General features: G+C 36.5%; 1 protein-coding gene across 2 annotated transcripts in view; it reads right to left on the bottom strand.

The window, feature by feature from the left end:
• Positions 1–580: 580 nt before the first annotated feature.
• The window catches only part of LOC128025379 (glycerol-3-phosphate acyltransferase 1, mitochondrial), a 27,983-nt gene continuing 4,794 nt past the window's right edge, over positions 581–23,769 (bottom strand). For both annotated transcript variants that reach the window (XM_052611698.1, XM_052611697.1), the window contains 20 exons: positions 18,112–18,243; positions 17,271–17,390; positions 17,116–17,189; positions 15,852–15,965; positions 15,594–15,743; positions 14,928–15,027; positions 14,525–14,661; positions 14,338–14,437; positions 12,213–12,425; positions 11,992–12,105; positions 11,818–11,903; positions 11,607–11,722; positions 7,067–7,137; positions 6,716–6,980; positions 6,068–6,216; positions 4,660–4,737; positions 4,090–4,221; positions 3,626–3,815; positions 3,313–3,371; positions 581–3,101 (listed from right to left, as the gene is read on the bottom strand). In XM_052611698.1, the coding sequence (XP_052467658.1) occupies positions 2,985–3,101; positions 3,313–3,371; positions 3,626–3,815; positions 4,090–4,221; positions 4,660–4,737; positions 6,068–6,216; positions 6,716–6,980; positions 7,067–7,137; positions 11,607–11,722; positions 11,818–11,903; positions 11,992–12,105; positions 12,213–12,425; positions 14,338–14,437; positions 14,525–14,661; positions 14,928–15,027; positions 15,594–15,743; positions 15,852–15,965; positions 17,116–17,189; positions 17,271–17,390; positions 18,112–18,210 (2,484 nt within the window). In that variant the 5' untranslated portion in view covers positions 18,211–18,243 and the 3' untranslated portion in view covers positions 581–2,984. The remainder of the gene's footprint in view (positions 3,102–3,312; positions 3,372–3,625; positions 3,816–4,089; positions 4,222–4,659; positions 4,738–6,067; positions 6,217–6,715; positions 6,981–7,066; positions 7,138–11,606; positions 11,723–11,817; positions 11,904–11,991; positions 12,106–12,212; positions 12,426–14,337; positions 14,438–14,524; positions 14,662–14,927; positions 15,028–15,593; positions 15,744–15,851; positions 15,966–17,115; positions 17,190–17,270; positions 17,391–18,111; positions 18,244–23,769) is intronic.

Genomic DNA, 23,769 nt, shown 5'->3' with positions numbered 1-23,769 from the left:
TACTCACCCCAGCAGTAATGCTGTTATTGGGCAGAATAACACTTTGGTTCTTCACTGTGGATGTGCTCTCTTTGAGGTCCTCTTCTTCAGCACCCTCAATAAATTGTCGCCGTTGCTGTGGGCAGTTTGTGTCTGTATCTATATAATTTCCTTAATTTTAAACTTGAATGTTTGTATTCTCTGCTGGAATAAAATAGTCTTAAACAAGCACAAATGGCTTTCCAATATTTGCTGGTCTTATAAGCATTGTTGGTTTGAGAGGATTTCTAGGGACTTTTAAGTCGCAACAGTGAAAAATTCTTCACAGTAAAAAAGAAAGTGACCTCACTTCTTCAGTATTATGTAATCAAATAGGGTTCCCCAAATTTTTCAATTTAAAGGTGTCATGAGCTAAGTAATGAAATTTCCCTTGATATTTTGACATGTTTTGACTTTTTTTTGGTTTGGGCCCATGCAAAGAGCTCCAGATCGCATCAGTGAAACACTGTTCGTTTGCTTTACTTTCCTACAGATTAATTTTTAAACAAGACATGAAAGCTTTTCAGATGTCTCAGGATTTTAGACTAAGAATAGACAACAATAAGATTTTGGTTTCTATTTATTAATTGTTTTATTTGATATTTTCATTAATTATTAGCTTTTCATCATCTTGCATAACACAGTTTGGGAAACCTTGCACTAAATGACATCACTCAGACAACAGAAAAAAAAATGATAAATGTATAGGTGTGTATGTGTACACACACACACAAACACATAACATAAAGCCTTTTTGTTTGTACATTGACAGTTTTCTAAAAAGTGCACAGAATATGATTTATTAAACTCCCAAATCCCATAAGAAAACTGTGGAATCCCAACTAAACTGTATACATGTCTAATTAAAAGTTGTTGAGGAAAACATACATAATTAAAATGAATAAAATGACTTTCTTAATCTTTGTTTTGCGACTCATTTAAAACCATACCTAAAATCTATATTGTTCATAGCACAAAAGGGATCTATTGATCGATTGCTTATCACACTTCACATCGTATGACTGCATTAATGTACAGGCAAAAAAAAAAAAAAACCTTATTGCTGTCTGCTGGGAGAGAGAAATGCATATTGCTGTTTATATTCAAGTGATTTTCAAATATACAATCTTCAGTGCTCAAACACATTCACACAATGTAGATCTGAGTTAGGAATCACACACTTGCACTATTATTTTTCCTCCCTCAACTCGAAAACGTTGACTATATTCAGAATAGCATACTATTGCTTCATTACATGATATGAATGTTCTATGCACAGCACGCATAGAATACTCAGATGACCTATTCACAAAAATTACAACTGTACCCTTTTATACTATGGACTGAGCAGTTAGAATTTAATCTGGCTTTCGTTTTGCATTACATCTTTACACAGCATTTTAAGCAGCCTTAATTCAGCTGTGTAAAGATGAATAATAAATTCCATTCTAAACAGACGTTTAATTGCAATTTAAAGTTGTATATCTGTGAGCCATATTGACACACCTATTTTTGTGCAAACTGTTACAATATGCCTTATGTATCTGAACAAACCTTCACAGCATTGATTCAGTCTCTAAAACGCTTTCAGCGTCACTTCAAATCTAATATACAATTTAAAAATTTTAGCTTCTTGGGTAAGTCGTGACATAAGTAAGCTCATATATTCTACCAGGGCTACGACTCTTTTTGACCAATGAATTTCCCTCACTTTTCCTGTAGTTCAAGATTATTGGATAAGGATTTCATAACCACACAGATCAGATCGTAACTGATTTGATAAGCAAAGAATTCCACAATTTCCCAAGCCCAGGAGCTCACAGCCTCAAAATAAGTGTATCCTTTCAGATTTTTCCAAGATCCTGGGAGAAGCATGTATCTTTTTAATCTCTCAGTAGCCTACGCAAACTGTGCACGCCTGCCAACTACACTCTTGCAAAGTAAAAACACGTCAATGGCATAGCAACGTCTAGAGGCTGACGCACAAATGAGTTTTCTTCAACGACTTGTCAAAACAAGTTGGGATAATACAAAACACATGACAAATGAAGTTGGAAATGATACATCAGCAGAAAAGGCTTTCTAAAGAGCAGATAATAAAAACGGAATGAAGATGAGGTAATGTGAACTGCAGTTTTGGGACATTACAGGGTATCTTCAACTTTTGCTTGCTCACAGGCTCTCGATATATTCAATAACAAACAATATTCTAGTGGTTATGAAGGCATTCTGCATTCTGGTTATATTGTGCCTTGAGACAAATTTCTGGCATAAATAGGGTTTAATTCACATACTACAGACATATTGCACACATGCACACACACTGAGCATAGAAGACTCAGCGCTTAACTCCAAAATAAAATATACCAGCAACTGAGGAGGAAATCAAAGTGCTTTGGCTCCAAGAGAACCTCCTCCAAATATTTCAGACATATCTTGTAATGGTCAGCCAAACAGAAGCACTCAAGCTCAGTTTCCAGTAAAGTTTCCCGCTCATGATCCTCTAGGCCTGCTAAAAAATGCTACTTTCATAAACTACTTGGACGCTTGCTGCACTTTTAAGTGCATTATGATGTATTCTTGTGTTATCGAAAGATGCTTTGTCTTTCTGTTCTCTGTAAGGTAATGGCGATTTCTTCACATGCTCTGACATATAATATGGTGATAGTGAAAGTTAAAAAGAAACATTCAGAGCTATAAACACACCCAATTTAGCTGAAAACCAAGGGGTTTCACTGGCATAGTATTGTGTAAATGGAAACATTTAGTAAACGAAAGAGCGGAAAACTACTTGTGCATTGTGGAGGGAATTTTCAGTGAAGGAAGACTAACTTAAGTCTAGTATGAGGCATTTAGTGAAGGCACTTCCAGGTAAAGTTTTCCTTAGAGTAGCACCTATGATTAGCCAATAAAAAGCCCTTAAGTGATGTGGAAAGCCACGCAGTTGTGTCGATGGTCCTAATGTGTCACAGCAGACTAAAACCCAGAATGTACTGCAGGAGTTTGTTTCTGTTGGCCTGAGGTAAGAAAGTGCTGCTCAGCTCCAGACGGGACACACCACCCTCTCGCCTCTCATTAAGCACCTGTGAATCACACAAATATGCTTATTATGCATCATCGATGATGCTTTGATTACTGCATTGATGATGCAAGAAGTGGAAGATAAGAAACGTGCATTGACACATTTGAACATGAGGAAGTTACAAGGTTTGAATAAGCCACTTATAGGTTAATAATAATGCATCAATAGGTTAGACCTTTAAGCAAGCAAATGCCACAGGATGGCTTTCTCACCCCCAGCTCTTTAAATGTTTTCACTGTATTTTTTACGAGGTAGTGTGTGGCACTTTCTCCTAAAAAAAAACAAAGCAACAACAACAATGTCATCAATATAAATACATTCATTTATAGAACACCGTTCATACATGATTATAACTTAAAGTGCTTAAACATTCACACATATGATCAGACCATGAATGCCGGGCAAGAATGAGTGTTGGCAAAATGCTTAATAATAACATTCATTAAAAAAGTAAAGATGACACAGCAGGGAAAGAATGATCAATGGAGTTTTGGGTTGTCTTCAAGGTGGGGGACATATGCTCACCATATGCAGCCACTCCTCTCTCTGTGCGAGTTAGCAGATACTTGAAAAGCTTGTGCGTGTACTCTCTCTCTGACATGGGCGATATCAGGCTGTGTACAAAGATAGCTGCACCACTGTAGGCCTCCAGCACTGGAGTGAGAATCCTCTGAAGAAAAGTATAAAATTCCTGGGGCTCAGCTGATGGGCTCACCTAAAATAAAATGAATAAAATGAAATAAGCATGTTAGGATTTAACAAAATGTAATGCCAGTAGTTATTTCAAGCTGTTTAATGTGGGGCTTCTGACATCTCTGCATCAGTTTTTAAATGGGCTGCTGGATCATCATTCTACAAGGCATTTTTTTATTTTAAATAACCCGTATATAGACCACTTTCAGAAATCGTCATGCTTTTATATATTCAGTGTGAAAAATGGTTTCATTATTAGCTAAACAGAACATTTGTTACTATAGACAGATAAATACCTTCAGGTAACGGTCTCTTTGTTCATCTCCAAAGTCACTGTCTTCATCTTCTTCATCACTTCGCCAAGCAAGAGCCTCTGGAAACTTCTTGGGCCAAGGCTCCTCAGAAGGACTCAGCTCCTCCTGGTCCTCCTGAATAGAAGAACACAAGAGATGAATTTTCCGGTCAAATATTTTTATAGAATAATTACTATTGATTATTGTTACTTAATGAGTGACCTTAAACTATTATTAATATTATGCACAGATATTATTTGATGTGTAGTGTATTTACCAATAGATGAAAAGGTAGCCTGAATCTACACTTTTACTCAGATTCAGAAAAACAATAATGAAATGGAAACTGAAATAATGAAATCATAGAATTTTCAGAAATCCACCTAAAACCCAATCAGGTCATTCGACTTCAACGGACTTTCCAGCAAATGACTTTCAATACAAATTCAAATCTCACAGCATCATTCAAATATTACTTGATCTTTGATGGCACTTTTTAAAATACTGCATCAAGTATTGCAGCTTTAAACAAAAAAAAAAATAACGTAAATAACAGGACAAATGAGAGCTTACCTCAGCTACAATGAGCACACCATATTCGATTAACCTGATGACAGCATCATGGAAGACCTGGTACAAAGTCTGACAAGGCTATAGAGAGAAAAGACAACATTATTACACTTGAATGATTTACCTGGGTATTTCTTTGTTAAATTGAAACAGTATCTCATCTTTACATCTAGTAGTGCATAACATAAATCTCTGTTTTGCTTTAAGAGATCAAAGCGTTCGAAATAAGCTTGTTCTAAAATAAGTGTAGGGATAATCCCTGTACAGTCAAATATGAAGATTCAATATAAAAAACAACACTATGGCTTTGTCTGCAAAACAATCCTTATTCTCAACTCCATTAAAATATAGTTATGCAAAAAGCAACACAGTATGATCTCTTTTAGTCTTAATTTTATTTGTACTACTGCGTCAAAAGATAAAAAGTGATTGTAACCAAACTGTATTTTATGCAAGCTTATTTAAAGATAAATATAGATTTATGATGTCTATTCAAGAAAGGGCATTTGGAGACCCCAAAAGGACATCAAACAACCAAGTCATATATGCAGTAGACTGAAGTACAGTAGACAAGTCAAGTTGCAATACCGAACAGAACCAGATGGAGATGCAAAAAAACCCTAAACAAATCACCTTGAGCTGATTGCTTAAACATACTACAGTACACGGATCCATTCAGAACAGAACATACACCTGACAAATCCAAACATTATCCTGAATGTGTGTGGAAACATCATGAATGTCCATAATGTGCATAAATACAATGTATGATCTGTGCATCTAGAGCACTCATACACGGTTTGTTTGAGCATCAATATATTAAGCATGCTTAACTGTACGACACCTGTATGTCACTGCAATCGTCTTTTCCTTGATTGGAATCATCATCCATCAAAACTATCCAAGGAAGAAACTGGTTTGCTTTATCAAGCCGAGAAAACATAGTTTGCGGTTCAGACAGTACTTCATACAGTGCTACAAGAGCTCTCGCACTCCTCAGAATGAATCACGGAATATGACTGGAATGAATAAATCAATGAAAACACAATGTGAGTCTCTATTGATGGAATACGGTTTTTTTTTTTTTTTTGCGCTGTTTGGATTGATTGTTTGAACGCATTCACTTACTCGATCATTCGATTTAAAACCTTCCCGAGTTTTGTGGCTTGAAATGATATGATTTCCTTATGCATTAATTGTGTTAAATTATTTTAACGCGTTAAGGATTTTGGAATTAATTGCATGCGTTATCACTGAAAGCCCTAACTTGTACTGATTTTCACTTAAATTGTCATTTTTAAAAGTTAAATGTCAAAGGTTTTGATTCAGCATATCAAAAGTTTTGCTTGAGATTAGAGTCAACCACCAGATGGTGATGCTGCTTGAGTGAGTGATGTGACTGAGGGCATACCATCGCTACTGCCACCTCATTGGACAGAAAGTGGGAGAGGCCTGCAGCTCTGCGGATCAGTCTCTCTTGGCTGAGCAGCGTAGATGAAGAATTCTGTTCACTCGCTGAAGTTGCAGATTGCTCTCTCAGCAGGGCCAGTGTGCTGCAAGCTAGCACACATACATATACATAGAGTTACAGTACACATTCAGTCTGTAATTCTTAAATAGTTCAAAAATACACAAACAAACTGAGTGCTACATCTGTTTTTATATGCAATCTGTATAATGTATTTAGATTCCAAAAATAGATTTTTTATGCTGGTTGATGATCACATGAACCAATTTTTCAAGTGTTTTATACAGGTTATTTTATTATGTATTAATTATTAGCTTTTCATCCACTCATAAACCCTCGCAGTTCACCCAAAAATTTTTTGTTAATGTTTCTTCATGTTGCTAAATATGGAATAAATACATTCATAAATGTATTCTATTTTTAAAAGTAATCACAAATGTTTAATCTAATAGATTACATCACTAAATACAATTTCGACAAATAATTCGTAATCAGTAACGGACTACAATTTGTAAATAATCTACCCTGCACTGATTATTTGTATCATCAGTCTTTGTAGAGTTATGACTGGTGGCATCTCAGATCTTTTACCTATAATAGCATCTGCAATGAAGACGTGGAAAAGGCCATTGCTGTAGAAATTGAGCTCAAAGAGGGCAGGTACAGTGTTCCTAGGAGCGATGATGAACTCTGTGTTTCTGTTGGTGCTGGTGACGTTCACACAGTTTCCCAGAAGGCTAAGCGCATGCATGACCACATCCTCCGAATTCCCAGAAAAACCCAGGTCAAAGTCCCGTGATAAGATCTCTTCCTTCATATTGAAGAAATCCTCCACCAGTTTAGACAGCAGTACACCCTGTCCAATCAAAAACCAATAAAACTGACTGAAGAAATAAGGGCTGATGTGGTGTATGCTGCAAAGGAAGTGAGGACAGTGCTTACCTGTCTGTGCCGGTACAGGAGGAGACAGGCCACGATGTGAGTGGACATGATTGCTGATGACTTGCTGGCAGCTATGTGAAACACAGAAGGCAGTAATCAGACTGACTGAATAATAGTTGATAAGAGTGAAAGTGGTTTAACTGAGCCAAACTGAAAGATATGCCAAAAATTCTAATGCTCAAGGGTGAAGTGTGTCATTTTTGATGTCAAAATACAATCTTAATTTGTAGAGACAAATATAAAAAGTAATTTGGGGGTTGACTTTTTCTCTTGCAAAACGGTCCTCATTTACGTGATTTAAACTGAGTGCACACTTCACCCTTAAATTCTCTGATGAAGGCAAATGAAAGGACACTATTTAAATTCATAACTGCATGATCTACAAACTCCATGACATTGTCTGTGAGCTAAAAAAAAAACAAACATCCGAGAGTATCTGAAATATGGTGTATGAAGAAAAACAGAGTGACTTTGGAGCAGAAAACCGCTTATTATTACAAGCTATTAAACATTCACAAGCAAGCTGAAATTCCACCTCAGAGTGCCGATCATCTGACCTTCTGTCCTCAAAAAAGCAGCACCAACAGGGCATTCAAACACAGAGGGAAGAGACTGGCTAAAAGTACCACATCACCATTGTGACCAAGGACTGTGACCAGCAGCAGCAGTAACATACATTAACTGTAGAAAGTAGATCAGCTGTAGATACAACATGTCCGGAGCATATTTCAGTCCAACATCAAAATAATATACACATTTTCTTAATATATTTAGCATAAAGGCAATTAAAGAAAACATCATTACCAATACTGAAATAAATAATTTAATAAAAATTGTATTATATTTTAGCACAGTATTTTAATGGCAATGGGGAAAAAATTATAACTTTAAACTATTTATACATTTTACAGCATTTTAATAATAAGAAAATAATGTGTCCAGACATATTGAATGTCACTACTGCATTACAGTAATGAGAATACAAAGGAATCATTAAGAACAATGAGAATTACAAAACCTCAAAATTAGTGGTCGACCGATATAGTTTTTTTGACAGCCAATGCCAATATCTTGGAACGCAGGGTGGCCAATAGCCGGTATAAGCCAAAAATAACAAAAAGTAATTTTTGTGCTGTATTTCCCTTAACGAGAGGGAGAATATGAGCACTGTGTGCCGTTCTCAGCGCCGTCAAAATAAAAGTCCTGCCTCGAACACATCGGCCAAGTAGAAAAACTTATCAGCCGATGCCGATATTTGAAAAATGCCAAATATCAGCCGATATATCAGCCTTGGAGACATATCGGTCAACCACTACTTAACCCCTTACTAGTAACCCCCCTTTTTTGGCATGGAGACCGAAATTACATACCCAAAATAAAAAGGTTTCTGCTCATGATTCTTTCTCACTAGATACATAACCAACCTTTATTCACAAAGCTGACACTTTAAAGTTTACTGTTCAGGAATCAGAATCACTCAGACTGTTATGATAATAGAGATATATAAGCTCAAACATAAAAACAAAAATAAAAATATTAAAAACATATGTTTTAAATGTATTTAAAAAAATGTTGATGTAGGAAATGAGTTTGAAAACACAGTGTAGCTAAGGCCACAAGTCTTCCAAGACTTCATAAAAAATTTCATAATCGAATCTGTAAAACTGTGAATTTTATGAAATATTTTCTAAGGCCATGTCGTGTGTTTTTAGAGAAGGCTCATCAGATTGATTTATGGCCCTTGTCATCTCTGTAAGATCTCACATGTAAACTCTCCTGTGCTCTTTGTGTATGTTTCACTGTTGAAAACTGCCCGAATCATGATTGTATTGTTCTCACCAAACGGTTTTTTCACACCTCCGCCAAGTATGACACATTATCCGCATTATTCTTTTATCATTATTCTTTTGTTTTTATTCCACCTTTATTAGCCTTGATTGTGGTTTTTCAGGCTTTACAAAGCAACAAAGCAGCGATCTCACTTCAGTCTCTCTTTGCATTTAGCCCTTATTTATCAAAAGTCTTACTATAAAAATACAACAAAACATTTTCTTACGACCTTACGTGAATTATTGAGACAAAAATGCATAATGAAGAAGAAAAGCACCTGCTATTAGAAGCATTGGTGCTAACGTTAGCATCAAGCTACATCTGACAATTTATGAAATTATTAATACACTTTTACTCAAAACTCACTTTAAACCCCGATCGAGTGTTTATAATAACTTCCTTTAGCGATCAGGGGTGGAATTTGGTCGTTTACTGTTGTAAAAATATGTTATTTGTAGCCTTTTTCATCGCTGCACAAGTTAGCATTTCCGATGTACATTTTCGATTTTTTTTATAAAAACGCCCCAGATCTCAAGAAATTCTCATACCAAGCTTTACTATCGTAATCGCGGGTTTATTATTCGGATATTTTGTGTGTACAGAGGTGTTTCAGTGTTGTTTTGGCCAGATAACTACCAGGAAGTGTGCAGGAAGCATGTGACACGATGGGGCGGTGTCCAGATATTACACTCTCAGATTGACGTTTGAAAGACCCAATCAGAGTCTGAGTCACACACCGCACGAGCTGTGACTACTGCACGCACACACAGATCGCTGGGAGAGGCTGTTTATCATCTGATCGCGTAAATCCGTGGAAAATGAATAGAAATGACGATTCTGTCTGAAGAAATATGAAGTAAACATCAGTAAATATATCCATATATCTCCGCAGATATGCATCTTTGGTCTGTAAATCCTTATTGACGCTGTTCAGTGAGTCTATGTGAACACAAATAAACCGCTCTTGACGTGACTGAATATGAGGGAGTTGTTAATTTCTATTCAAAATGTGGCATAATACGGATTTATTATTTTGCACTCCTGACATAAATCACTAAATATCTGTCACTGCAACAATGTTTTATCAAAATATTGGTCAAATATCGAAGCTTGAGTCTTTAAACTTTCCATTGATGCACAGTTTGTCCAGATGAAGTAAGACAGTGATGTTTAATGTGCTGTGAAAGTGAAACAATAATAAACTGGGGCCGTCAGCGATGTTTGCACTCAAAGGGGTTAAAAGTAAATAATTAGAATTCTGGGGAAAATTTATATTGATTTTCATAAAAATATTGCCACTAACAATATGGCCATTTTGCCAATAAATTTCCATGACTTTTCCATAACCTTTGAGACAATATTTATGACCTAATGTTCCATTATTTTACAAGTAAAGAAAAATCGGTTCAAATTTATCTTAGCATTTGTTAACTAACATGAATGACAATTAATGCTACCTATTTGCTTTATATTTGTTTTAATAGTAAGTACAAGCTAGGTTACTCTACCGAGAGCATATAACATCACTGAATATTATAATTTATTTAACCAATTTTATCAAATAAACTTGAAAATGAATTTCATTTAGGAAACTGTTTAGGTCTAACAAGTAATATTCAGGTACAGAAATATACAGAAATGAACTAAACTCTGTTTATGAGGATACTCGACAGGATGGACATTTTGACATAATTTTGTGTGTATCTGGCAACTTAAGCGCAATAAGCAGTGGAAAAATAACTCAATTTGGTACTTGGAGATGTTTTCAAGCTGGATTTACATGCGCATGTTTTGAATATGACTATGTGTACACAGAAAACAGGAGTCTCTGGAATGCGCATTTACCGAGTGCTTTAAAAAGACTTAATGATACAATATGACACAATTGCAAATGATACAGTTTTGTGATGATGCAACACAGTGACAATTCTGTCAACTGTCCTGAAACAATAAGAGTCTCGTATCGCAGCGAGCAGCAGTTCTCCTGTAGTGTAAGCGAGAAGCGCTGATGTGTAGCCATTTTCAGAAAGTGAAAGAGCTGAATCACTCATGCTGTTTTCAAATACTTATTTACTCATCTAATCTACATGCTATTTTTAATAAATGTTATGTAGAATTTGCGCATTTCAAATGCGAAACCTGGGAAATGAGTAAAACTAGATTTATGCGTGATACCTCTCCAATATTCAGGACCTGATTAAAAAAAATATAGCAGAGAGATCTGTGAAATACATTTCCTTGACTTCTCCAGGCCTGGAAATTGCAGTTTTAAAATTCAATTTCAAAGTTTATTATGACTGTATGAACCCTGTAACAATCTTAAAAAGTAGTAAAATATGATTTTTATGATCTTTTTTTGTGAAATATGAAATCCAGACATGTTTTTGTAAGGCTTTGTCAAATTCACTCACTAGTTGTTTTGTTGGCTTTGGTTTTCCTTAGCAATTATGGTGTTAGAAATACACTTTCTGTATCTTTTTGATCTGAACAATGAGCCCATGTATTCAGATTTTTTTTTATGTCAGTGATTCTGTAGGCCATGATATAAAAGCAAGTTTTTCAGGCAAATGATAAATGAGCAGCATTGACATTAGTCATTTTACAACTGCTGACCCCACATAAACAGCAAATTTACCCAACCCTCATTGCTTGAAAAATCGGCCACTGCCTAAGAAACTATTAAAGTATCATGGCTTTTAAATGCCCTTACTGAAGAGAACGTGCTTGGCCAGGTTAGCGATGACCTGCCTCCTCCAGGGCTCATCTGACAGGTCTCTAGAATTCAGATGATCCTCATCTTCTCCATTAAAAACAGCCTGATCCGGCCTGCAAAAAAAAACAAAAAACTGAACATAATCCAATAAACCAATAAACAGCAGTCCATATGATTATGTTGGTTGCTGGGAGCCTAAAGGCCGTACTGTGCAGCGATAATGGTGGGGAGAAGGATCTGCTCCAGCGTGAGCGGGGCCTGGAGATGGTGACTGCGCTGTGTATCCAGGTACTCCTTAAGAAATGGAGAAGAAAGATCCAAACATTAGGGGAGAGATCTGCTATGCAGTCAGCCAAACTGAGATCAGATGAGCTGCACTGACCTTTAGTGAGAAGGGCTGCGTGAAATCCACACGCACACAGCCATAATTCTTCCGGAGCATCCTGAAAACGCCACAGGCAATTCCCCACAGACTCTCATTCTTTTTAGGCTTGCCCTGAAGGGAGGAGAACAGTCAATTAATTATTATATTAAAACTTTGAGTACCATTATAAGTGAACTTCATATCGGCTTTTTGCTGAATATCACCAGAGTTAGACATACCAGCTGCTCGCTGTTGTAGTTTCCTTCTATGATGCGGTCATATGAGATGCCTACAGGCACGATCAGAACATCAGGGATGCTGTTGGCACAGAGTGTGTCAACCACAATTGAGAGCATGCCCGCACGTGCCGGAGATGGCTTCCCACTGCGAGAGCGCGTGCCCTCTAAATACACCTCCAGAAACTGCTGCTGCCGCAACAATTCTTCTGTGTACTGAAAATGAGAGGAAAACAGAAAAAAAAAAAACACAACGAATATTACAATCCTTAAGATCCATGACTCTTCCTTTGCAAACTCCCACTAATTAAAGCAGCCCATTGTGGCAATGGGGTGCTCAACAGGAAACAGCATAAATAATGCAGGAGTAATCCATCAGCTTTCTATGACAGCCACCTCTAACCACAAGCCTCTCAACAGTCGCTGCAATGACAATCACCATGTCATTTTAACTAAACTAAAAACCCCAGCGGGCACCTTGATGTCAATTTGACGTCAAATATTAGACCAGATTTGATCAAGATGCCGCAAAACATAATTTCAAAGTCGGATTATACATCAAGTCCTTCCAGTGGTTAATTCGTGAAAATATTAGGTTCATCCCATACTGAAATTGATTATGTAAGTATATGGGCAAACATGTTTGACATTGAGTTAACGTTAAATCAACGTCGTGTTATAGGCGTTCAGTTGATGTCATATTGACATCACATTGATATCAACCCAGCGGGCAATTGATGTCAAACATAGTCTTCAAAGAATTTTTTTTTTCTTCAAAATGCATCCATTCCGCATGTTTTGAATGACGTTGTTTGATTTCTCTGTGAAAGTGGACTTCTGTAACTTCTGTGGTTAAAAACATATAAACAACAACAACATAAAAACTATTTATAAAATAAACATGTAGGCATAAATTACTGATAATGAAAGAGTTGAATATATTATATTTTACCAAAAATATACTGATTTGCTTAATTACAAATAAAAAAAAATTATGCAGCATTTTTTCTGTAGCCCCACATTAAGTAAGTGTTGGCACAGTGGATAAGACACATGCCTTTGGTGTGAGAGACCTGGGTTTGAATCCACTGTGAGACATCCATGTGTCCCTGAGCAAGACACTTAACCCCTAGTTGCTCCAGATGCGTGCGACCTCTGACATATACAGCAATTGTAAGTCGCTTTGGACAAAAGCGTCAGCTAAATGAATAAATGTAAATAAACTTGTAATACCAAGTATATACAGTATTACAACGACATGTTCATTTATGGAAAATTTACAAAATTATGATATAAACCAGTGGATTTAATAAAACATGTCTTGCATTTAATACTGTTTTGTCATTATTCTTGTGGTCTAGAATAGGACATTAATGTGTTTAAAAAAACAAAACAAAAAAAAAGCAAATCAAATGATTTGTCAAAACTTGACGCCAATTTAATGTCAAGTTTTGACATCGATTTGATTCACATTTTTGACCAATCCTTTGACGTCATGTTTGATGTTTGACGTCAATTTGATGTCTATTTGACAACAATTGCCCACTGGGACAGCTGCTCCTGTTTCCTGTAGCTCATAAGATAATAAATTACCACACACATTGCCACATGCAAACAACTTTTTTTTTCAAAGTAACCAAACTGAGACTCCAAATAATTAGGACTGAAATAGAGAGCAAGAACCAGAGGTTTATATTCAGTAAATAACTACTAAATGCTGTATATGAAATATTGATTAAATCAGTAGCCCTTTGAATGTTACTGTTCAAAAGTTTTGGGTTAGAAAGTTTTTTTTTCCCCCTACACTTTTGAAATTTTATGCATCCTTGCTAAAAAAGTATTGCTGACCTGAAAGAAAAATAATGACCATACAGACCCAAAAAATTTGAACAGTAATGAATGTGCATATTAAGTGGAGGAGGATGGCAGAGGAGAATGGTTTCCCCATGCTGAGCTTGGTTCCACTGAAGGTTATTCCCCCTTCACTGGCTAAAATCTTCGGTAGTTTCCTTGCCACGTTTTCACTGAGATATTTAACACATTAAGGTGTAATTTTCTGTAAATCTACTTTGAAACCGATGACGTACCACTATACACATAAGTAGATCTGATATCTCTGTGGACTTACTGCATGTAACAGTGATCTGTATAACACATCCTTCTTTCCGTCTGAAGTCTCATCCAGTTTACGACGGATAAAAAATCCTCCTAGTTTCCGTATCAGTGTGCTGAGGGAGTACAATGCATGCATACATGTATCATAAATGAACATATCAGTTTGACTGTCTATTGTTGACATCATGACACCTGTGTACCTTAAGATAGGGATGTCAAGGTTGTTGCCAGCTGCGATGTGAGGGGCTTTGATGTTGTGACAAAACAGGATGAAGGTGATGAGCAGGTAGTCTATGTGGGACTTGTGAACAGGAAGGAAGACCAGGGGAACATTGTTCTAGAAGACACACAGTAAAAATGTTTGTTATACTTTAAGATATCTATATAAAGCTATTCTAATTCTCCACCCATTACATTACATTAAATATTCATAAAAAGGTGGGGGACAGATATTGTTTGTTAATGATCTGTTTATCTGTATATCTTCTTGTAATAAATGGACTGATCAGATGATGTTTTGGGAGCAGTTAAGTAATGTGTGGCAGTGCAGATAAGAAGAAACGGCCATGCTGGGCAAAAAAGAAGGCCATGCAAATGTCTGACCTCAGATGCTGCTTTCTTCACCATCTCCAGCTGACCTTTATGGATCTGAATACTCCAGAAGAATCCATTAAACAATTTCAACAACACCCATCCTGTTATTCTGAAAGAGACATACAAAAAAGGGAGAAGATGATCTAGGATTTATTTCTAATCAATGAATAAATTACAAATCCAAAATGATATTTATTTACTATTTAAAATATAATATAAAACATGGAGTAATTTTACATTTATTTAGTATTTTAAATGAATGCTTAGATTCAGTAAAATACATTAAAGTGGTCAAAAGTGACAGTAAAGATTTTTACATTGTTTCACAAGATTTTGATTTTAAATAAATTTCAGGAAAAATCCTGAAAAATAAACATCATTGCCATGACATAAATAAATTACATTTTAAAACAAAATATAAAACAATTTTAACTTTTAATAATATTACACAATATTACTGTTTTGCCTCTTTTTTTAATAAAAATAAATAAAGCCTTGGTGGGCATATGAGACTTCTTTTAAAAACATTAAAAAGAACAAGTACATTTGCATTTAGATTCATTGGTTACATGTGTGCATGCATTTAAGTACATTTGCATTTAGATTCATTGGTTGTAGTTTTTTTCTTAAAATTTTTTTTAGCTTTGCTCATGGAGCATGATGTGAAAACTGTACCTGATGAAGGCAGGTGAGATGTTGGCAACCATTTCCTGCAGGAATCCTCTGGTCTTCCGTCTAACTTTACTGACAGCTTTGGAATCCACTCCAGACTCTGCATCTGTGCTAACACCCTCGGATGCTACCTCCACGATAGCACTTTCCAGCCTACAGCAATAACACTCACAGTCAATCTGGATGCTATGATGTATTCCTGCTGCTTAGAAACAGAGCTTTACATTGCACTTGTTCCTTGCTTTGCTAAACACCAGGTACCTGCTGCTGTTGAGCACGTTCTCCACCACATTACGAGCAAACATGTCCTTCCGGACATCTCTCTCCAAGACAAACAGCACATAACTCAGCCTCCGTGCAAGCCAACCTCTGTGTCTGTATTATACAAAATAAAAGCTAGTTGAGCATGGAAAGTATAATGAGAATTACTGACTTAAAGAATTCACTGAAATGTTTCTTAAAGGGATCCTATTATGCCCCCTTTTACAAGATGTAACATAACTCTCAGGTGTCCCTAGAATGTATCTGTAACGTTCCAGCTCCAAATACAAAACATACTGTATCATTTATTGTTCCATACTGAAAATTACTATGTTTTTCAAGTGTTTTTTGTGTATTTGTTAAATAAGCTGTTCCTCTCGGCCTCCATTTCCAGAAGAGCCTTTACAGCTTGTGCATCGCATACTCTGCCAAAATGTAACATTTGTTTGATCTTGATTATCGCGTGATTCCCGTCTATTATGGTCATGCTCACGTAACACTGTTGCATATCATGAAAGTTTATTTTTTGCATTTTAAAGCCATTTAAGGTGAAATACCTAATGTGTCCAAAACAGCCCTATCCCTATCCCCTATCATGAATCATGAAATTCTGAAAAATCAAACTGTCAGTGACTTGAACTCGAGAACTGGATCAGTATCATTTGTAAATAAATTAACTTTGCAAGGGTTTTTTTTTTTTTTTTCACTTAACCACCTGTTCAGAAATCATCTGAATGATTTTTTCATGCATCCTACAGATTCAAGACTCAATGATTATTTTTCAGGAGTTCTCTTTGGAGCTTTTTTGTGTAATTGTTTCACCCATTTGGTAGAATCAATTGTTTAATATCAATATGTGCTGAAAGGAAATATACATTTTTTTCTACTGAATTACGCACTGTCCACTTCCTCCCCTGATTGGCTGTACCAGCTCAGACCATCTTTGGTCCTTGTCATGAGATCAAGGTACAATAATATCCCCCGACAAGCAGTGTTAATAATTTCCACGACTTTCCACTCCTCACAGAAAACTACAACCTTCCATTTGACACTTGAATGTAAACACACATCAGGGAAACTACATTTGACCAACAATGGTATTAATTAATGGTGCATCACAAACTAAATTATATTAATGAATTATACTTTATAGCAAGTTGCATAACCAAGCAATGCACAGTGAAAATTCTCACGCTAAATAATGAGAGAAGTGGTCATCTATTCAGACCCATGAGGTCCATGGTCAACAGAGGATGATGTTTACCTTGTGTGTGTTTCATTGATGTAAATCACATTACGAAGCCCCAGTGAAGGGATGCTGGGGTTGAACAGCCTCTCCTGGAAAACACATAATTGTAGTAACAGTCAAAATACAGATGTTTCTTAGTTTTAATATTCTAAAAACTTCGACAAACTAACCTGACTCAGGGGTGTGCATGAGTGACAGCATCTTCCAACAAATGGTCTCTTCCTGTTCAGCAGACCTTCCTTTCCTGTGGTGGTCACAGAACGAAGGACAGATGGGCTGGAGCTTCTGTCCTACATGAGAAATACAAAGTTTATTCTCCAGAAGATCACTGCAACAAGATAACTTGTAATAACCTAGCCTTCCAAAAATGTTCCATTTGTTGACATTAGTTATGTATTAGGTATCATGAACTAACAATTAGCAAATTTTTAACAGACTGTATTAATCTAGGTTAATGCTATTTTTAAATATACTATTGTTCTTTGTTAATTTAAACAACTTGAAATGTTAAACATAAATAATAATCTATATAAATAAAAGCTGTAAAACAGCGTCTTTCTTTTTTTTTTTAACTGACATTTCTGGTCCTTCTGTTGTAATGACAAAGCTGCTTGTTTTCGAACTTTATTTTATTCAACCGAGTGGTAATACACTGAAAAATTAATTAAATATTTACTTAATAATTTCAGAATTATAATAACAATTTCAGAATTACGGAAATTATTATAATTAGTTTTTAATTGCCTCATTTATCCAGGTTTTTCAAGTATGTGGGAATTAAATAAAAATGACAGTTGTTGAGGGAAGAAAGTAAATAAATAAAGAAAAATAAAGAAAAGAGCTATTATTACGAGCCTCATTATTCAAGCTATCAAGTCTGTAGCACCAACAGCAAAGGACAAGCACAACCTTAATAGTTAAGGTTAGGGGTTTGCTCAAATCTCTAAGCCTATGAATATGCAATAACAGTTATGCTTTCCTTAGTATGGCCCAAGTTTTTTCCATGCTTACCTGGTCCTCACAGGGATGCTTCAAACAACCACTTCCTGCGTCAGGATTATTGGCCAGGAGAATGTTATCTGGACCCCCCAGAACCATGCGGACATCCATCACCTCTCTTCAAACCAAGCATCAACAATGAAACTGTGGGAGGGAAGGAAAAACAGAGAATAAGAGGCAGTCCATTGCCCCCCTCTGTGCTGTAGGTCAAAACACGGACAAGCTCTGATTACTGCTTTTCACAATAAATTCCTGCAGCAGGCAAAATATTCCACAGAATGCCAGAATGTGAAACCGCTGTGCCTTTTTTCTTCAACACGGCACTGAATAACAGGAATGTCAGATGATGTGTTCCACCCAATCACAGCAAACAGATAAGGTTCGCCAAACCTGCTGCGGTGGTTTCATGTGAGCTGATCATTCTGACGAAAATTTCTGAAAGATCGGCAACCAAACAAGCAAAGCTTGATTGCAGTTTAGTTCCTCACTCAGTCTACAAGCTTGACAACAGCTCAAAGCACACAAGACACCATCAGCTGAACTATATCCTGGGTGACCTGCAGCTACATAATCTTTTTTAATCTGTGATTTGCTGACCCATGGATGACAGCGTCTACTCTCCAGTGTCATGTTAAAGGGCTACGACATGAAGCATACAATATATTGCAGCTGTCCCTTTTAGAGGTAAACTGGAAGGGTGGCAGTGACAGCAAAACTAAACGGTGCCTGTGCTCCTGCAAAGCGATACATTTTTGGAAGACGAGCTGTGGACAAAAGCTTGTGCCAATTATTAAGGGTGCAGAATGTACCCTTTGAAAACCACATGAGAGATCTGCACATGTTCAATGCATCATTTGGTTGTGGCATAAGTTGAATGAGACATGAGTTTAAAGGCTCTGACTTTAATTTTCTCTGTGGTCAAACAGATTTTACTGTTGTCTCTATTATCATGGGTTCTTCTTATTTCCTCTGTGGCTGCACTTCTTCAAAACACCCCATCAGCAACTCACAAGGGCATTACAGAAGCCCCAGTGGGACCGTTTAGTCCATTGGTAGAATGCACTGAGGCTGTTTTCTTGATGTTTTTCTACTATCTTTTGTGCGTCATGGGTAGAGAAAGGGATTAAGAATTAGTTTTTTTTTTTTTTTTACTGATTATTGGTGAAAACATCAGAATTATCAGAAAAAAAGGTTGAATTATAAGATATGAATTTAGAATTGAAAGAAGGAAATGGCGTTTTATATAAATAAAGGAAGCACACACTAACAGTATAAATTGTGGCTGATCATTATTTTAATGCTGGTGCAGTGATTGGGAAATGAGCGACACCTGCTCCACTCACCGGTCTTGAGTCCTACGGAGGAGATTGGAAGGATACAAAAGAGGAGAGACGACAGTGAAAGACAAAAGAGGACCAGGCCTGGATTTTATTTTGTGTTTGTTTTTTGTTTGTGTGCAGCAGTCGTCCGCAAGGCGCTATCACGCTGTTTTGTGTTTATTTGGTTATTAAAACTTTGCTGGATTGTCTGCCGGTTCCCGCCTCCTTCCCGAAGGAGTCTGCCGCCGAGGATGCTCCAGCCCACCACCCCAGGAAGACACCTTCACACTGCTCGATTGCACCACAGATTCACCCCAGCAGCGACGGATCTTCGGCAGCGCGTTCCTCCTTCCTCCCGGGCTTCGGCACCAGTGTAACACATTAAAAACTTCCCAATCACGGGAAGAAGGAGGCGCGAACATTTACATTTATTAAATTATGAGTGCTTGACAGCGTGTAATCTAGAAAATATTTTTATATGTTAATTTAGATTTGCTCGTTGTAACGATTTAAAAACTCCATCATCTTGGGAAAAAGGAGGTGGGAACCGGTGGACATTCAAATCAAAACTTTATTACCAAAATAAACACAAAACAGCGCGACAGCCCCTCGCGGACGACTGCCGCACACAAATAAAAACCAAAACACAAAATAAAGCCCAGGCCTGGTCCTCTCTCGTCCCTCAATGTCGTCGCTCCTCTTTTATATCCTTCCGATCACCTCCGTGGGACACGAGACCGGTGAGTAGAGCAGGTGTCGCTCATCAGTCGCATCTTTCCCACAGCTCTCAGCCCGTAAATTATAAATAACTATTTTTATATACAACATTAGCTAGTAAACTAGTAAAACTACACTGCTAAACAATTATAGTTTTAAGCAGTTTATTAGTAGTCAGTTTGCTACACTCCAAGAAAATAATTCACAGGTTTTTACCCGCATTTTAAATTACGCATTTTATTTAATAGTAGCTTACCTTTTCCATTTTTCTAGATATTTTTCTTACAGTGTACTAACCGATTACCAATCACAGGTACAAGCTACTAACAAGGTGTATCATAAATTAACAATTATTAAGTTAATATAAATCATTAATTATTTTTATTGTTTGAATCACTTATCAAAAGTTGCTTAAAGTAACAGCAACTGATATTATACTGACTATAGCCCTATTCGGACGGGACTAGTTTTCTAAACTATGTTTGAGTTTAGATTCTTACCACTTGACGTCTGCGATTTTCATGTACCAATTCGGACGGGAATAACATCTCTGTGTTTGTTACAGAGGTGGGAGGGTCTGTTTTGTGCATCTGGGCGTCACAGAGATCACATGCTCTGTATGCGTGCATTGCATACAGTCATTCGGATTGATTACCATTAGTATTATTACACAATAAATACTAAATGGCTAGTATAGCAAAACCATGCTAATGTGTGGTTTCTTTAGTTTAACTTGTTTTCCTTTAAAAAAAGAAAGAAAAGAAAAAAACATGTTTAATTTTCATAAAGGTACATCTGTAATAAAAACATTATGTAACTGAGTGCATAAATTAACATGAATAATCTTATCTGATGCTGATATTACAATAGACAGTATTAACAGTTTACGTGATCTGGCTCTTGATTTTATTATTTTTATTATTATTTCTTTGCCGCTAAGCAAATATATCAAACATGCACACGGTAAGAGCATCTACGGTAATTCATGTTGGCCAAAACACACAAGGAAACGTGTTGTGAAATAAAATATCGCTGGCAATCACAGACATTCGTATTCGGATGGAATTAGTTTTCTAAGAGGATCACTGAGTTTGCTGAAAAACAGTAGGTAATTTGCTCTGGTATTATCACAGAGGATGTGTGAGAAAAACACAGACGTAGCAGATTCGGACGGGATTAAAATCACTAAGTTCGTCTGTGAAACACATATTTCTCTAACGACCCCTGTAAAACTAGTCCTGCCCGAATAGGGCTTATATATATATAAACTTTGGTTACCAAAACTCATTAAGTTTTTAATAATTAATTGTTTAATATTCCAATCATAATATACTTTAATCACTTTTGCCTATAGTTCTGGGCTGACAGTAATTTAATTAAGATGACTCAATCACATCCTCTCATCAGGGTAAAAATGGGTCAGCAGAAGAGTGGGTCTTTGAATGAATGACTGGAGCAAACCAAGTTGATAGGAGCGAGGGAGGAAAAGATGGGATAATCCCTTCCACAATGAATAACAACCCCAAGCAAGACGCAAAGAACATGCTGAATGAGCCTGGGGAGAAAGAGAAAGACAGAGGTATACAGCGAGCCACACTGCAGCTGCTAAACAAGAGTTCATTGAACTCTGGAAGCCTTGCCTGCATTGCCTGATGTGATCTACACCAATAGGTGACCAGAACACTGAAGAGAAAGGAGAAGAGGAGGCGTTTTCTGAGAAAGTCTGGCTGGATGTCAAAGCCAGCAGAAAGGAGACAAGTGAAACATAGCCCTGGACTGGCTTTTTAAGTTGAACAACTTAAAAAGTTCATGAAGCCACTGTCTGAAAATCATCCTGTATTATCTAAATTTTTAAAGCAAACTTTAGTGGCTTCACTACCTTTAAATGTCAAACTATAATGTACCAAACTAAAGCTATATATCTTAATGTTTTCAATGTGGATTACAGCTAGTGTTGTCACGGTACCAAAATTTCAGTATTCAGTACCGATACCAGTGAAAATCCACAGTTCTCGGTATTAATTTCGGAACCAAAGCAAAAAAACAAAAATATGCTAAGTAAAAAAAAATAACTTTTTAGCACTAAAAATAAAACCAATGCCATTCTTTATACTTATTTACAATTGTGTTTAAAGTTTTTCTACAAGTTATATAATTATGAAAAAGAGTAAACAAGTTTCACACAAATTTAATTTGTCTTTTAATTTATGAAATTTAAACATTTTATTTTTGGTAAATCAAGGGGATTTGCTATTAAAATTAAAACATGGAAGAAGAGAGAGAGAGAGAGAGAGAGAGAGAGAGAGACCCCGGCCGCACTCTCACCGTCTTCAAACAACACTAGCGCTGTCTTGCTCTCTCTCCCTCGCGCATATTAATCAATTGACACAATGCTCTCGATGTTTAAATCATTTAAAATGAGAATGTAAGAGTGCTCACCCCATTTTTGTTTGTAAGAAAAAATTTGATTATATTTCATATCGCAAAATATATTGCAAAAAATTAAATATAGCAATGTTATTTTTTCCCAATATCGTGCAGCCTTACTATTTAGGATGCATCACTTGTTTCTGCCAGGACATTTTCTGACATGTTTTCTTTTTATGTGGTGTGAGAACGTGGAAAAGCTACAAATATTATCAGAGTGGTCAGATCGAAACGGATTTCCAGGAGTGCGATTTGAATAGGATTTCAAACCTGTAAACATTGCAAAAATTTCATTTAGTAATTTCATATAGTTTGTTGCCGTTCTACATATAATCGGATTTAAATCGGATCAGATTTAAATCGGATTTGCACAAAAATCGAGTTACGTTTGTTTCCAAAAGTCAACATAATTACGAATGTGATACTGGTTTTATACAACAGTTCAATACGTTAATATCAAGATACTTACGTTTTAGGCCACATATTCTCTGTTTTTGCTCTATTACTAAAAACAAAAATCCCAAATACAGCAAAGTTTTGCATCTCTGAGCAACATGATAGTGTTTCGTTTCTGAATTAATCAACTCGTGATTCGGTTCAATCGCAATATCTCGCTGCCACCTACTGGCGGTTTTAATTTTACATTTAATTTACCTTTTCATTTTTTAAATAATTTCAAACATCAGTTTTCAGTGCACACGCACATCACGCACCGCGCGTAGAGCACCAAGTGCTTGGGGGGGAACCAAAAAATCTGGGTCGTGAAAAAATCATCACAATAGGCTACTAGTATAAATAACAAATAAAATATTTCTAAAAGCATGTTAATATACAAAAGTAATATAGGCCTAGGCTAGACCAAATTAGTCGAGACAGGTGAATCTCTGTGCCAGTCTCCCTCTCTGGTGCCCCCCACTTCCCCACCTCCCAGTGGTCTGTTCGATTATGCCACCAAGAGTCGGGGGCGGAAAAAAAGAAAAAAAAAGAGACAGCGGGATGATGCTCACGCGTCGCTTGCAGGTAAGACAATGTTTTAAATAAAAATGTTCGTTTTAAAAGAACGGCGTTAGGTAACGACGTAATTACTTTTCCCGTCGTTACAACGCCGTTAACGTTACTGAACGTTAAATGCGGTGCGTTACTATGCATTAATTTAATAAACTATGCAATCTGAACGCACCCCTGGCTCACACAGCGAGTGAGCAGG

The sequence above is a fragment of the Carassius gibelio genome, chromosome A12 (assembly GCF_023724105.1).
Source record: "Carassius gibelio isolate Cgi1373 ecotype wild population from Czech Republic chromosome A12, carGib1.2-hapl.c, whole genome shotgun sequence".
Taxonomy (NCBI): Eukaryota; Metazoa; Chordata; class Actinopteri; order Cypriniformes; family Cyprinidae; genus Carassius; species Carassius gibelio.
The sequence above is the reverse complement of the archived record's forward strand: the minus strand, read 5'-3'. Positions and strand labels throughout refer to the sequence as shown.